Genomic DNA, 17,229 nt, shown 5'->3' with positions numbered 1-17,229 from the left:
CTGCCCATATTCCAGAGAACTGCTTTAATAGGACTCTGCATTTTATTCAAAGCCATCCACTGCAAAACTCCATCTTCCATCTTCCCCATATGACAAACTCAAACCATTGACCAACAGACAACAAACCAGACAACAGCTTATACACATTCCTCTCTGCAAATTCACATGCATACAAAAACAAGCATTTAACAACTGGCCACCAGGGCATGGAAACCCTATGTCTTCACATACACACTGCATCCTCCATCGCCACTTTCAGAGAGAGCCTCACAGCATACGGGTTTTCCTACATATAACCCTGCGCTCCACATCTGCTATCACTTGTCTACCCCAATCGTCCTATCCATTCCTGAAAACATTTTGTAACTACCATCATTTTAAGCTTGTAAGGTACTCTGAGACCATCTGGATAGGGCCAGCGCTTTAACAAGAATGCAAATACATGATTTAATGAATATGGGCTTTGTGAAATAAAACACCTCTTCTCTCTGATCTTATCTCTGCAATAACCCATACGTAACATCTTTCTGAACAGCAACTACTTCAACAGGGGTCTGCCACTGTAAAAATGTGTGATGCCATGAAAAGAATGCGGTCATGTATGACCAAGGCTCAACCCCATGACTGAGACTCTTTTATCCCTTCCTGTCTATCAAAGTTGGATGGATGAATAGTCTGTGGTTGGGAATTATCACACAGGTGTGGATTCCAGTAGTCCAAGTGTCTAGTCACAAAGGCTCTTACTATAACTGTACGCTTCCCCGGCGGTTTGAAGGCGTGGCTCCCATGTAGTTACCTAATGTTAAAATAGAATCCGGTGGAAAAGGCCCATCATTTTATCAGCTGTAATATCTAAGCATTTGACCTGAACTAACAACTTGACAAGTTTTCAAAAAATCAAGGGGAGATGGGATCATGTGACAGGTAGTGTCCTAGTGTTATCAGAACCTCCTCCAGCTTCTCATAGTTAAGAGGCAGCCAGATGGAGCTCATCCAGGCCTCGTCTCAAGGGTTTATGACTGTACAGTGAAGCAGTTTTCAGTTTAGCTGTAACTATTATGGGGTCATAAAATGATGAGTTATGCTTCATTCTGGAATGGAGAAAATGGTTGCAAACAGCAGTGGATCTGTAAACAGTAAAAACGAGCATTGACAATGCCAGGAATGTGGGTGCTTACTGCTCTTCTGTGCATGTGCATTTATATGCACTAGGGTGCAAGGAGGTGAGTGCAACTTTTAAAGGAGGATGCGATAAGGGGTGCTTAGGTGTGCAAGAGAATGATATGGGGAATACAGCAAGGGAGGAAGCCATTGATAGAAGGGGTCATCAATGATGAGCTAAAGGAAATGAGTGAGAAAGGGTGAAAGTGAGAGGGTAAGAAATAAAGCTAGAGTGTGACAGGAAGGATGAGGGGGATAGAGAGAGGAGGTAAGGTAGCTGCTTGGGGGAATAGATGGTATTCGTTGGGTGGGGCTAAAGGGGTTATCTTGGCGTGCGTGGGGTAGAGAGAGAGGGTAAGATGATGGTAGAGAGATGGGGGAAGGGTGGGAAGAGATAGAGGGGGTTGAGTGGGTGTACTTCAGTGGAGAGTGGAGGTGGGGTTGAGAGAGTGGGGGTAGTGTGGGTGGGGATAGCATTGGTGGGGGTAGAGAAAGTGGTGGTAGGTTGGGGTAGAGAGGGTGGGGTAGAGAACCATGTTCAATGTTTTGTTTGATGTTGGTTTGTCTTTTGAAGTTGATAATGGTCCTTATTCATCCCACCACTCCCCAAAGTCTTGTTATTGTTTTGAGAGGAATAGAAACTGCACCAAATGTATTATCCATTTATCCGCATTCTAGGCCCCCAAGTAATGCTACATATAAGTCACAATAACATAACATAACTGCCTCAGCATCAGATAGAAGTAATCAATATGTGAAGTCACCTTTAGCCCCCAAGAGGCACTCACAAAACGTATGTGTGTGATTGATAAAAGCCATACTCCTTTGCCCCAAAGAGTACAACGTTGCTGAAGTGTATTAAAAGCACATAACCATAATAACACTTAACTGTCCCAAACAGCATGAGTTTGAAGCCGCAACCACGCATTAATGCAGTAAATTAGTGAAGTTAATTTAAATTTCCGAAGCACGGAAGTCAACAAAACTTTCAGATATGGAAGCATATCGCCCATGGATCTCACACAAAAACCTCCTTCGCCACCGTAGCAGAAGCCAAACAATGAACCCCTCGGCAGTCTGTTGAACAGTCTGCCAAAAACAGCTAGGCCCCTGTGCCATTTTCAATGGCCTGTGTGCAACAAATTCACCGGCGGTGAAGCAAACCAACCATATCATGAGTGCCCACGACTGTCACCGGTGGGTTCAGCTTTTGTGGACTGAAGGCCTTGCCAAACTGGCAGACTGGGTGCCCTTTGCTTCAAACTCCCACCACCCTCAGAGACTTTCAAACATATCCCTCAAGCGTTTCCGACATACACAATCATACAATCAAGACCACATTCTGTGCTGTCTAACAACAACGACTTGCAGTGCTGCTGAAACAAAATGGCTTATTTCTACAAAGACACATTTCACATCCAATCACATCACTAACTGCACAGCCAGTCAGGTGCTTCTTAAATCAAAAACACTTGCCCAATCCCCCACAAGTCACTAGATGTAGATTGTCAGTGCAATTTTAAACCAAAACCTATTACACTACCTTGTTTATTTTTAATAAGAAATACTGTAAAATGTGTAACATAACTTGAAAGCTGCAATAAACGTATTTGAAAGCACCTATAAAATCAAATACATTTTAAATAACATTAACACATGGCAGCCCCCATGTTGGAAGTAAAAATGTATCACAAATTCACCACAAGGTGGACATTCAGTCACAGAGTGCAAAAAGAGGTGTGTTGTGGTTGGAGATGGTTGGGAATGGGGGGAACATCCTATAGATATCTCTTAGCAATGGATTACATACATCTATCCTCATATATCGCCTGCATTGAAAAGCATTACAAACCTGCATTCAAATCCCCTTTTTCAAGCTCTTATGTTAATGACAATAGTTTTGCTTTTATATGTAGCACTTTCAGCACCACGTAATAGCCAAAAATAATAAAATAAAAAAGTAGTGGTACTCCACTTCTGATAGCTCCCTCTCACTTCAACCTCTGATGATACCAGAACAAGAAACCTTGAAATATAGTCAGGTGAACTCTCATGCTATTAGATAATGTACTGTTATTTCTTTGCTCATGCCCACAAAACAGGCATGGGCATTGTATCACAGAATTTTTCTGATGCATGTTTTGCACCTTAGTGTAATTTTTCAGAGCATTGCCAATTAAGTCACCCTACATGTGGACAGCTCTCCTACATTTGAAGTCGGCAGACAATAAGGCACCTATGGCGCAAGAGTAAGATATGGGGTCCCTTTTAATGTTGAAGACAGTGGCTGAATGACACCTACACTGCTTAGAAACATTTTGATGTACAGGAATATGTGTGAAGTTGCACAGAATCCGAAGGAAATATGTCCTGCAGTTGGAGAGCATAAATGGAGCTTATGCTTGTTTGAATGGGTCTCACATGGGGCGAGTGAGAGAGAACTCATTTTTTAAACACACTATCAGTAATTTCAAGCATGGCTGGTCATAATAAACACTATATCAGGCAGAGCTATTCATTGCTACTGCCATGTGTCTGGTATTTAAGTATAAATATCATCCCAGTGCTGCAATGGTAGAAAACAAAGAGTTAGAGGATATGATTTTTGTTGGAAAAGAGCAACGCTATAAATAGACTATACTACAGTATTTCTTCTGCATCAGAACAGCCCCACTAGTGGGGCAATAATTGTGAAAGTGTTCTCTGGTCTGGGAAAGCACATGCCTGAGGCACCACATGTTTGTTTGGAGAACAATTGTGCAGTTTGTGCCATTATGCCTAACATGGCATCCTGCAGATAAGGTGGCAGATGAAACAGATGAAACAGTGGACCTGAACCCCAATGTGTATTCAACTATTCAGAAGTTACAAAACAGTGAAAGAGAGCAGTGCATCTCTTGCAGAAATCTCTATTCTCAAGCAAGTAACATTATCTGTCACATAACATGACATTTCACGTGGCAGGCTGATATGGAGACTATGCCACAGGCAAACAAGTCAGCGTGTGTAAATCAGCACGTGATCAGGACCTTGCGTACAGTGCATCTTGTCAAAGCGCTATTTTCTTGCAAATAAATAAATGCAATCTTAAAATAAACAAAAGGTACATATAAAATGGGTCTCGGGTGAATTGCCTGCAAGACGTTGCTTGCTGCCCACTTACCACAGAGAGCTCCTCTTCATTGCATATTGCACCACGATCTCCGCCAGGGTCGTAATGAGGGCCAGTGACCTGTCTGCACTTACCTCCACCATGTTGGTGGAGGTAAATAAATCCTCTGTGTTTTTTGCTGTTATTCCTCTGATTTCTGGAGGAAATTCCAGGGATTCCTAACTTGTAATTCGGTGGAAATTGAATGGGTTTTTTGGAGGTAATTCTGCAGACGGGCTTGGCCACAGGGATACTCCAGTTTTTGGATGAATTACCTCTGGAGCAAATTCTACTGGAGGAATATCTGCCTGTGGAATTAATGCCAATTTTGGCTAACTCATAATTTGGCGTAGTGGTAAAATATGAGGTAACTGAGTTACCTCTGTTAGGGTAAATTCTGGGCAGGCAAATCCGTGCTAAGGGTCTGTGGACTCCCAGCTCACAGACAGCCCCAATTCCTTCCAAAAGAAGTTGAGGTCCACACAATAGCAAAGAGTTTATTGCGTTTTTGTTATACAAAACACACTGGGGTCATATGCACAGAGGCAGGTCCAGGCACATCTCACTGCATTCTGGCCCATAAGTGTAGTTCCAGTATAGGAACCTATAGAGAGATGGTATTATTGGATGCTGCTGCATCAGGTGGTGTACTTGGATCATCCCTAAAAATTGCTACTCTAAAAATGTTACATTGGTGAGCCTTGTAATTGGTCAGTAGCCCCCGCCATCTGCCCCTAGACCCGAGGGTCCTGATTGATCATGCTGCGGGCCCCCAAGCCTGGGGCAAACTCTGTTCCCAGCCCGCAAAACACATGTTTGCTCTAAATGTATACTATGTGTCAGCAAGGTGCATCAATGTGTCTGCGTAATACAATAGTGTGTAGAAGACTAATGCCATGAGAGCGTTCCATTCTCATCATACAAGGCGGCTAGAGGAGAGCAAGTATGTTGCGAACCGCTGTCTGGCTGTGGGACGGCTGCTCTTTCCCATCCTCCGAGCCATGGCCCAATATCAACACTCTGGCCGAGTCATGTGGTTAGGGACCGCTCTTTCGGGCTCAGTCAATTCGAAATAGCTTGTATTTTGCAGGGAATCATCTTTGCTGCAGCCGGAGTAACCTTGGCTCTGTGTGTGGAATGTCGTTTGCAACGTAATAGCCTTGGCCGCCGTTGTTCGTGCCATGGTTGTTCTGCTTGCACAGCATCTTGTGGTTCTGAGATTCGTCTGAGACGATAATGGCCTACTGCAGTTCCCTATGGCCTGTTTTGGCTCCTATCATATTTTTCCATTATGTCCATAGGTTAGTGTGGGGTAGGGTCAGTCAGGTCCCTCGAGTGCTCCTATCCTTCCATAGGGTTAATAGCAAGTAAGCATCTGCAAGAAAGTACTCAAGCTCCTCTGGCATCTTGCGTTTCTGCGTTGCTGTAGCGAGCCTAAGTGGCAAAATAATAAATGTGTAGACAGTATGTATATGTCACTGTCCTCTAACTCATAGAGCTGTACGCGTGTGTTCTTCATGTAGATTGGTGTATGAGTGTCCCAACTGTGTAGATTGCACGTGTGCTTCCTGTCTAACGTAGCTATGTCATCGGGATTTCTGTAACGACTTGAGACATGGCTTCGTGATGCGGTTAGTCAAGTCTGTCTATGCGGTTGTCTCCAGCTCTGTCTTGTATCAATTCGTTCACTCTAGGCACAGTTCGTATTACTGCGGGATTGTATGGTCGGCTGGTAGGGTACCTTTCATGGTGTCTGTCCATGGTGGGTGTGGTGGGGCTTGGTACAAGTTTGTTGGATCGGTGGCCATATTGTCCTGGTGCTTCTTCCGGTTCAGTGGTCTTTCAGGGCTGAAGGCATATTCGGATTTTCCCTCTTCAGTCCCCCCTCTGGTCAACTTGGCAACCACAACATTATGATTTCTTCTGTCGTCCATCAAGCGCCACACTTTTGTGATTCCAGCCAAGTGTCCATAGTAGTTGACATGATCTTCAAATGACCAATACATTTAGACACATCCACCTCTGGGTCGGCAGTAAACAACTTTACCTATGTATTTTTTTCATTGTGGGTGGATACATGTCTCATTCTGTTATTTGCTGTCTAAGTCTTTCACATTCTCTTATTATGTCGTCCATTTGCTGATCACTGCCCATGGCCATAAGTAGTTTCATTCCAACCACCTCTTCCGTAGTCGATTTGCATTTTGCCAGACGTATCTTTATTCCAAACAGGGAACTACTCCCTTGATCAGTCCTCCAGCTAGTATCTTTAGGTCATCTAAAAGACCAGATGTACGAGAACCTGCGTCCGTCTTTCTTCGTACCCTTAGATTCTTCTTCCATCTTGGTGTGCATCTGTGCCAATTGTGCTACTGCTTCAGAAAGAGTGCCATTGTCTTCGTCATTTGCCGGTGTGAACATGCAGCAGGAACTCCCTGTCTTGCCGCAAACACCTCATTCCATGGTCATGAGGCGAACCAGGATGTAACTGTTCTGTAGCGCCACCAGTCAAATTGCTCTATGGTTTTCTTTTTTTTTCGGTGAACCTGTTCACTGTTGAAATTATAGTCATCATCAGCTGCCATCTTGTATTCTGATGCCACATGGCATTGGCATAAGTTTGACATCTGGGGTATATTAGTGCTGAGAAGAAAAGCAGTCCTGCTGAAGAGCCTGTGAGATGGTGGTACCTCATCAAGTGCCATCTCTGACTGCTCTCAAAGTAGTTTGCTTCTCTTTTTACTCTCCTGAGTGCCTCCTTATGGTTCATGGCATTACCTTGCGGGTGTTGTGTCGATAGCAGTGATCTCTTCATCCTACCGTTTCCTTCGTACATTTTAGGGAAGTCGTCTATCTTGACATGTTTCTTAGGCAATACCAATGAGGGTATGTTGACATGTGCCAGGGAGCATATCCCTCCCCAGTGTGATGGTAGTTAGTCATAAGCTTTGGAACCACAGGCCCACTAGTGATCCATCAGCACCGCCGTACCAGTCCCCATTTCTGTAATCTTCTCTATTCTTTGGCACCCTTCACTTTTCCCTACTTGATCATCGCCGTCATGTTGGTAGCACAAAGCAGGTGTTGTTTGAGGAATTACTGTGAGTGGTCCTTCTTCTTTATCCACCCAAGTCAGCAGACTCACACTTTTGGCCCATTCTTTGAGGCACATATCATTTTCTTCCTGGACCTTGTTTATGGCTTCTTTTATCAACAGCAGAGCCTTACTCCCCACTACTCCATCCTCCAATCTATCCTTTGTGTATACCTTCCCTTACACCAGCACCTATGGTCGTTCCCAACAGCCGGGTTCTCCACCTATTTCCCTTGCTCACCTCTATCATGGTAGGTATTCCATTGTTACTGTTTTCGTCTCTCCCTTTTCTGGACCATCATTTATGTATCGGAGCACTTCAATGTGCTGCCAATAATTGTTCATCATAGGTGATGTCTTAATGAAATTATCTTTATAGTTAAATGTTACCTTTGACCTCCATCTTAAGGTTGCTCTCTTCCCTTGGAATCTTCCCCATGTTTGGGACATTGCGAGATACAGGAGGCATTGTGCTGTTGCTACTGGTACTTCTGTTGCTACAAAAGTCCTGGAGATGCTCATGGCATATGGGATCAGTGAGCAGACATAGCTGCTCTCCCCTGAAGTATCCTTACCAATTTCTGCCATGTGCTTATACCACATGTTGTTTATGTGTCCAATACCAGTGAGGTATGTGTCAATTCCATTAACATCTGTGTCCACACTGCGCTTACCTCTCCTTACCTTATAAGCATTGTGTTCTGTTCCACCTGACACAGTAGTTCTTGCAGCTTGGGTGGGGGGAATGTTAGTATTGGATACAGCAGAGACATGCAAAGCTAGATACAACTGCCAGAGGGCAGTTGCTAGGAGGTCAGTGATAATAGTAACCACACAGCTGTTACAATAACTTTTATTAACAGAATCATTGTTTCTCTTTACTTACACCCCTATTGCGACTGATGCGATGAGATGATAAAGTTGCCCTCCTCAAAAAATCATGTTAAAAAGCATTATTGTATTAGTATTTGCAATTACTTTTAAGCTCTGTGTACTAAATAATCATTCAATGCCCATGCAAACATTTCTTCTCATATTTTCCATATGGATCGATGTTAGAACTCTGGTGGCAGCCGTGCGGGTAAATCCAGCACGGCTGCCACCGGAGTTGCATCCTGGTTCGGCAGCCGCATATGGGCAATTTATGGAGTATTCCGACACCGCCGTATTCGGTAATTGCCCATTCGTGGGCGCCGGTACCGGTACATCGCCATTCCCATTGAGCCCTATAGGGATCAATGGGAATGGGGATGCCTGTAGCACCAGCACCATTCAGAATGGTGCTGGTGCTACAGGCATGCTGTGATCAGGTGTGCCGCTCTGCACGCCAGGTCAGACCTGGCGTGCAGTGCGACACCCACAAGCACAACTCGTAGTCTGTTGGTCCGAAAAACAACGGTACCGGCAAGCTAACTGGTACCGTTGTATCCGTGCCAGCAGACTTGTAATGAGGCCCAAAGTGTGGGCAGGACAGGGTAGACAGTGTGCTGAAGTTGTGGGTATGTTTGTGCTATGTATTCAAGGAATGCGCAGTAGTATTTTTGTGTTGCCCGTTGTCTAAAATGTGTCGGCCTTCTTATGGCGTGGATGTATTGATGAGACAGTGCTTCAGGGTGGTCAATAGGAAGCAACATCTAAATTAGATCCTCATGCCTGCACCTACCAACAGTTATACATGTATAATCAACAGTCGCAGAACCCTGCATGTGTAAATAAGAAGAATGTTAAGACAGGGTAAACACAGTGTGGTGAATAATGAGATTGCGCGTGTGGAATGATCAAGTTAGCTTAGAGTGCTGCAACATTTTATGACTTTCATTCAAGGCACTGAAAGAGGTTTTATGCAATAAATATATATCATCCTTGAGTGCTGACTTTTCCTATGTATGTGTGCCTTTAACTTACTGGTCAATTTGCACCAGTCTTGCAGTGGGAACATCAGAAGTCTGGGCAATCGGACCATTGGGTGGCAAGGAGTCTCTATTAGGGATGGGGTACTTTCAGGTTCACGTGTGTCTGGGGCACTAATGCTTTCTTGATGGTTGCTTGTTGCTGTAGAGTTGGCCCTGTCGATTCCTGTGGAGTCGCCTTGGGGTGAGGCCAATACTTCGTAGGTCTTGATGTCTTGTAGATGGGACCAGACAGAGCGTCCTTCAAGTTTAACAGCTCTTTCTGTGACTGCCTCAACTATGTGTGGGCCTGTGAAGCGAGTCACGATGAACTGCCTCGTAACATTTTTGTGCAGAACCTGGTCCCCTACTTAATGGGAAGTTCCTTTTGTTCTTTGGATATGTTGTCAGTTTCTTGTGCGTTGTCATCCAACCACTCCTTTACCTGTTGTATCTGACGAGAAATAAAAGGATCTAGAAACAAGTGAATTCACATAATCAAACTATTGCCCTTGTTCACCCCACACTGGTTTCATCCCTCTGCTCCTAGATCTGCAGGAAATATGACCTAGCTGCCCGCAGGTCCAACATTGCGATGGCTCTCGTGCTTGCCATGGGAATCATCCTCCTCCCTCGCCCTGTCCCTGTTGCACTTGCTGTGGATATCCCTTGAATCCCCCCTGGGTGGTGTGATGGAGGTCCAACGCCCCACTCTCGTTGGAACCCTCCCCTTTCTCTATAGTTATTTAGGTAAATGCCCATTCCCATGTACCCTCCTCCCATTTGTGGTGTGAATTGCTGCAGAGTGCTGTACTGTTTGCTGTCGTTGGAGCTGAGGTTGGGGTTGTGAAACTGCCATCTGTGCTTGTGGGGCTGGGCTTGTTATAAGTTCTCCTTAATAAATGAGTAACTAACGAAGTTGAAGAAATGTTTGTTTGAAACAATAGTTTAACTCCTCTGTTTTAAACTGTAGTTTCAATAAAAAACAATATGCTCCTTCCAGTGCATATTTGGATCATTTCTTAGGGACCTGCCTGTTCTGTTGTCCTCCCCGTTGCTCCTCATCGTGTGTTTTGCTGTCTAGCTCCTCCTTTACTGCTTTGCTCACCTTCTTGCGGGCCTGCTCGTCCTCCCTCTGCTCACGTTCTCTTTCCAACCTTAACTCCTTCACTCTCCCTTCTTCATACTTACGTGTTTGTTGTAACAATATTTTCTTTCTCCAAGGCTATTTGCCTTGCTCCCTTTGTGTTTTTCTCTGTCACATTCCCTCCACTCTCTCCCCAACAGCGCCAAACGTTCCTTCCATACCTGATCCTGCAGTTCCAGTTCCCTTGCTGACTATCTCTTCTGCTCTCCGACCTCCCCTTCTAGTTTAACTTCTTCAACTTCTTTAACTTCTTCATCTCCCCATAGTTGCTTTTCCCTTACCACATGTGTTGCCCTTCCTCTATACCACTGCCCCAACTCCAACTCTTCTATTGCCCTAGTTGCACCTTCTGCCTCCCTTGTTGTGACCCCTTGTAATTTCAAGAGTACCTGTGCCGCTACCCATTTGTCTGTACCTACTCCTACAAATTCATTTTTTACACACCAGAGCCCCTCCTCGACGAGGCCTGTGCTGTCGGCCTCCTCTCCCATCCCTTGTTGCTGGACGCTTGGGGCATAAACCTTTGGGGTATATGGGGCCGGTTTATACATAGGGTTTGAGTATCCTTCTGTTGCTTTTAATTCTCGCGGTTTCCTCACTTCTTTAAGTTCCCGTAACCGGTATAAGCCTTAATCCTCCTCCTCCTCTACATCAACGGAGGTGACGCTAGGTCGTGCAGCAGGAGGAGCGCCGGAGTCCGCTCCCTCCCCCTTGACCCCCGGCAAGCTCATCATCCATGAGGTCTATCCTCCTGGAACATACACTACATTTCGAATTTCTCCGTATGGTTAGCTAACTTCTTCCCCTTGTATGTGCTCTGTAAGTGGGTCAGTAGTGATTGCAGCACATCTTTGGAGAAACTGCTGTTACGTGGCCAAAGTCTTGCTATCTTTCCTTCCGTAACTTTGGACCATTGTATGCTGTATTTGACTATTTTGTCGTTATAGGTAGGCAGTCACTTACAACAGTGCTGGATGGGAGTTACTATTGTTCCTGACTTGCTATACGTTGTTCCCCACCCCTGTGTGGTAGTACAATGCACTCTTGTATTTTACCTGACTTTTAGTCAAGGATTCCATTTCTCCGCTGTCACCACAGGGATAAAAAACGTTATGCATTATACAATGCAGTTTGCCTTTTCTTGTCTAGGGGCCTCCGTGGCCCGCACCTTACGCGGTGTACTCTTGTTTGCCCCGCCTTCACCAGAGCTGCCATTGTCCAGCACACCACCTCAATCCTGCGAAGGTGCCATCCACGCACTGCGCTTGTTCACCTGTCTAACAATCCCAATGCCATACTGCTAATCCTTGCTGTAGTGAGCCTAAGTGGCAAAAGGATAAGCGTGCAGACAGGATGTATATATCACTGTCCTCTAACTCACAGAGCTGTACGCGTGTGTTCTTTGTGTAGGTTGGTATGAGTGTCCCGACTGTGCGGATTGCACATCTGCTTCCTGTCTAATTAAGCTATGTCGTCGTGATGTCTCTAACGACTTGAGGCATGGCTTTGTGGTGCAGTTAGTCAAGTCTGTCCATGTGGTTGTCTCCAGCTCTGTCTTGTGTCTCTTCGTTCACTCTAGGCAGGGTTTGTATTACTGCAGGATTGTATGGTCAGCAGGTTGGGTTCCTTTCGTGGTATCTCTCCATGGTAGGAGCAGTGGGGATTGGTACAAGCTCATGGGATCGGCGGCCATATTGTCGCCGGTGCTTCTTCCAGTTCAGGGGTGTTTCAGGGCTGAAGAAATATTCGGATTTTCCTCTTCACCTCCAATTCTACCCCTTACATCATATTCATAATGAGGCCCTAAGGCTCTTACTATAACTGTGCACTTCCCAGGTGACTTGAAGGTGCAGCTCCCATGTAGTCACCTAATGTTAAAATAAAATCCTGTGGAAAAGGTCCATAATTTGATCAGCTGTAATATCTAAGCATTTAACCTGAACTAACAACTTGACAAGTTTTCTAAAATTTAGAGGGAGATGGGATGATGCGACAGGTGGTTTCTTCGTGTTAGTAGAACCTCCTCCAGCTACCAAGAGTTAAGATGCAGCCAGGTGGAGCTCATCCAGGCCTCATCTCAAGGTTTTATGACTGTACCGTGAACCAGATTTCAGTTTAGCTGTAACTGTTATGGGGTCATTAATGAAGAGGTATGCCTCAGCTTAGATGGGACCATTCTGGGATGATGAAAATGGCTGTAAAGTGAAGTGGATCTGTATACAGTAAACCAAAGAAAAAAAAGAATAAAGTAGTGGTACTTCACTTCTGATAGCTCCCTCTCACTTCGACCTCTGATGATGTCAATAAAAGAAACCTTGAAATATAGTCAGGTAAACTCACATGCTATTAGATAGTTTCCTATTATTTGTTTGCTCATGCCCACAAATCAGGCACCCTATCATAGAATTTTTCGGATGCATGTTTTGCACCCTAGTGTGCTTTTGGAGGGCAATGGCAATTATATCAACCTACATGTAGACAGCTCTCCTACAATTGAAGTCGGCAGACAATAAGCCACCTATGGCCCAAGAGTAAAATATGGGGTCCCTTTTAATGTTGAAGGCAGTGGCTGAATGACCCCCACACTGCTTAGCAACATGTTGATGTGCAGGAACATGTGTGAGATGGCACAGCATTCGAAGAACACATGTCCTGCAATTGGAGAGCATACATGGAGCTTGTTCTTATTTGAATGGGTCTCCTCTGGAGCAAGTGTGACAGAACTCTTACCATTTTTTAAACACACTATCAGTGACTCTAAATTTCAAAGCATGGCCGGTCTTATAAACACTATGGATTTCGAGGTCTCAGGCAGAGCTATTAATTGCTAATACTATGTGGCTGATATTTTACTATAACTATTTTCCCTGTGCTACAAAGGTAAAAAACAAGTCTGAGGATATGATTTATGCTGGAAAAAAAACAACGCTATAAAAAGACGACATTACACTAGTTCTTCTGCATAAGGACTGCCCCACTAGAGGGGCAAGACTTGTGATAGTGTTCTCTGGTCTGAACAGTTGTGCAGTGTGTGCCACTCTGCCTAACAGGCACATCCTGCAGAAAAGGTGGCAGATGAAACAGTGGACCTGAACCCCAATGGGTCTTCAACTTTTCAGAGGTTTCAAAACAGTGAAAAAGAGAAGTGCATCTCTTGTGGAATTCTCGCTTCTCAAGCAAGTAACATTATCTGTCACATAACAGCACATGTCAAGTTGCAGGCTGATATTGAGACTATGCAACGGGCAAACACATCAGCTTGTGTAAATCAGCACGTGGTCCCCCCCCTCAGTGCCCCCACCCCACTCCAGTCTTTCAATCATTCTAGAGCAAGGACCATCAATGGCTTCCTGAGGTCGCGCTGGCTTTGTGTTTAGCCGCAGGCAGTTGATATAATGTAACTGCCCAGTGCCCAGCTGTTATCTTTTGAGTAATAGAAGAAATAAGATATAAAGTAAGAGTGGCACATAAAGAATACCCTCCTTCACCTTGAGGGACCCCCTATGGTGCTGATCCACAGTTGGTATACAGCTCTAGGAAGACACCCAGCTTTGGCAAATACTAATCTGCAAATCCAAAAAAACAGAGTTACTCATCTTGGACTCCCATTCCAAATTTGCCAAACTTGACCCAAAATACAAATCCTTCACTATCGACGGCAACGTTATCAAAGTCTCTAACGTCACAAAAACACTTAGAATCTACCTAGACTCTATCCTGTCTCTCAATAGACAAACCAATTCTTTAGTCTCAGCGTCAGCCTACACTTGCAAAATGCCATCCCTTTCTGAGCACGGGCAACTGCCTGATCCTCGCCACAACACTCATCATGTCCAAAATCGATTATTGCAGCGCCCTCTACCTAGGGACAAGCCAAAGAAACCTCGACAGACTCCAGATCTCACAGAACAATGCCATACGGGCGGCTCTTAACTTTCCTAGGCAACCTCACATCTCCCACACCTGAAGTGGCTCCCTCTTGCCCATCGCATATCCCTCAAAGCCCTAGTTCTTACTCACAAGGCCCAGAACAATGCAGCACCCACATACCTATCCTCGCGCTTTACAGAACATACAGCATCTAGACCCGTGAGATCTGCTCAGGCCCACACTCTCACTATTCCCAGCTTCAAGCTACACACTGCAAAAGGCTCGAGCTTCCCTGCCCTTGCAGCTAAACTCTGGAGCTCCCTATCCAACATGCTCAAAACTGTTCAACATCCCCACTCTTTTAAATACAAAACTAAACTTGAAAGGGATGCCCAGGCCACCTACTCAATCTAATTCTACTGCCTACTCTTATCACTACGTTTATTATCTTGTAAATATTTGTAAATGGGTTTATGCTGAAACTGTATAATTATAACCTGTAAATTGCACAATGTATATATATATATACTTGTAACATGTAACATGCAACATGTAACTGGTCACTAAACATGCACCCAGATGCCCCGGGGTAAGGTGCACAATACAAATAAACAAAATACACATACAAATACTACTGATTGTCTTGAACACCTTTATGGGATACACTTTGGGGAAACATGGAATCATACCTTTTTTAGACAACGGTGCTCTGCTGGACTGGGATCCATCCTCTCCTGTGCTGCCAGGCCATACCGTGGCGACACCGCTTTTGGTGCTACTCATTGGAGTGATTGGTGTGATATCGTCATCACCTGGTAAAAGAAGTGAAAAGTTTCTCGTAGGGTAAAGAAGGAAGAACAATCAAAGCTTCCCTAACATTGCTACCAGTGATCAAACATCTTAAGCCCAATCCTTTTAAATGTCCTCACAACAGCAGATCACCCCGCAAAAACCCACCAATGGAGGTACCACTGAAGCTGCTCTGCGATCCCCATTGTCCTCATTAAGTAACTGACGATCACAGAGTCTGGTAAGAAGAGTTTAGAGAGATGTTTTCAACAAGACCATGGACCATTGCATGGAGCGCAATCCAGCAAAGTGGCGGTACGTTCAGGTGGGAGAGCATCTGGTGAGGTCACATAGGGGGCGTGTCCACCCGACATAGGTGCAGAGCAATAACCCAGTGCAGGAGAAAAACATAAAAAAGCAAACAGAGAAATAGAGAATGCAGAGCTGCGAGCGCAGAAATGTCTCACTGTTATGGCTCAAATTGCAGGATTGTTGGGGTGAGGCTGGAGGGGATGGGGTGCACTTAGCCATTCGGCTACACAATTTAATTCAAATGGAGGAGTTTGCTGGAAAAGTGAAACAGTGGCCCAGCCACATCCCTGCACGCATGAACTTCGATAAGGGGGACTTGCCTGGAAGTATGTCCTTGAATTCATTAACAACTTGCCCACCCCCTTCATCCATTAGAGGCATACATGGTATCTCATGGTATTTATTAGACTTCAATAAAAATAAAACCAAATGCACATTATCACGCGATCATACAGAAGTTAAATATATTGCAGACATAGCAAAGTCAAATCATGATTCCATATACTAGACTCATCCATTACGCTATCAAATACTCAATATTCAATTCAAACCTAGCCTATAGCATAAATTGTAGCTATTCTGATTATCACTTATGATTCATATCGTCCTACTTGGTAGATGCCCTATGGGTAGCACCTCGTCCTCCTACATGGCTCTCCAAACTGCTTCACCCTGGAGCATGTTGTTTTTTAATTCTTCAAATATTTGTGCCAGCAAGTGTCACAACCCTCGCCCAAAACCCCCTCTGGCAAACCCATTGGCCAGGTGGAGTCAGGACTTGGGCCTCTAGAGCCTGGCATCCTCTTCAAAAGCCCTCATGGGGCCAGTCCTGGTGCCTATGGCGCCAGGCTCATACACCATGAACAACAATGTGCTTGGGAACTACTTTATTGTATTGTCAGCCAACATGGAGGCATCTACATAGCTTGGTTCCTAAGAACCAAGCTATGCGGTCTAGTGTTTTGGGTGTGGCAGACCTGGAACTACTTTCCCTGATACTACTTTCCCTTGGCTATATAAACCACACCCTGACTGCAGAACATGCTTCGTGTTACTTTGCAGCTTGCAACGTGACGTTCACCGTGTCCAACTATTCCCTTCAACCTCGGAGAAGAAGAACCTGCAAGGAGACAAAAGGAACATCATTAGCAGCAGCATCTTACCTGCAGTCTTCATCTTTAAACACTCACAGCTACTGAGAACAGCTTCCTCGAATCTGCACGCCTCCCGGACAGAACGACCTGAAAGAGGAAGATAGAGGCAACATTAATGAAAGCTGTAGAGACATTTACAAATTACAAACTGCTCAAAAGGCTTACCTGGCTGGTCACCTCTTGGCTGGCACCACTCCGGACATTCCACTCACGCTGAAGAACACTGCGACCTACAAGGAAGGAAAACACAGGTTAGCAAAGGCAAGACTTTGCAGCGCTGCGCTTAGCGCTTACTTACCGCATCATAGCGCTCTTAATGCGCCATCATTTACCAGCAGGGCTCAACCCAGCCAGTTCGCCGCGCTGAAGCTCCGCATACCTAAGGGAGGAAAAAGAGACATTTTAAACAAAGAAAGGCATGCAGGATAGCAACAAAACTAAAGAACAGCAATAAGACCTACCTGAACAATATCAAACGGTCCGGCGTCAGTGAAGTAACGGGACCGCACACGCCCATGACAGATAATGCGCCCCTGAAAGTAGGCAGGACGGAGAGCACGCCTAATTCTACCACAAGGCGAGGAGAGGGCACCAGAGGGACTGAAAGCATACAGGGGTGGAGGGAGGATACTTACCCCAGTCGGTCAGTCTTGAACACAGTC

The 17,229-nt window shown here is 45.0% G+C and overlaps 1 protein-coding gene across 10 annotated transcripts in view; it reads right to left on the bottom strand.

Moving 5' to 3' along the window:
- Window positions 1-17,229, bottom strand: part of LOC138480764 (uncharacterized) — an 807,842-nt gene that overhangs the window by 478,179 nt on the left and 312,434 nt on the right. For all 10 annotated transcript variants that reach the window (XM_069612499.1, XM_069612500.1, XM_069612505.1 and 7 more), the window contains one exon: window positions 15,002-15,124. In XM_069612499.1, the coding sequence (XP_069468600.1) occupies window positions 15,002-15,124 (123 nt within the window). The remainder of the gene's footprint in view (window positions 1-15,001; window positions 15,125-17,229) is intronic.

Source organism: Ambystoma mexicanum, chromosome 5p, assembly GCF_040938575.1.
Source record: "Ambystoma mexicanum isolate Mex_15411 chromosome 5p, UKY_AmexF1_1, whole genome shotgun sequence".
Taxonomy (NCBI): Eukaryota; Metazoa; Chordata; class Amphibia; order Caudata; family Ambystomatidae; genus Ambystoma; species Ambystoma mexicanum.
Note: the sequence above shows the minus strand (reverse complement) of the source record. Positions and strands in the feature narration are given on the sequence as shown.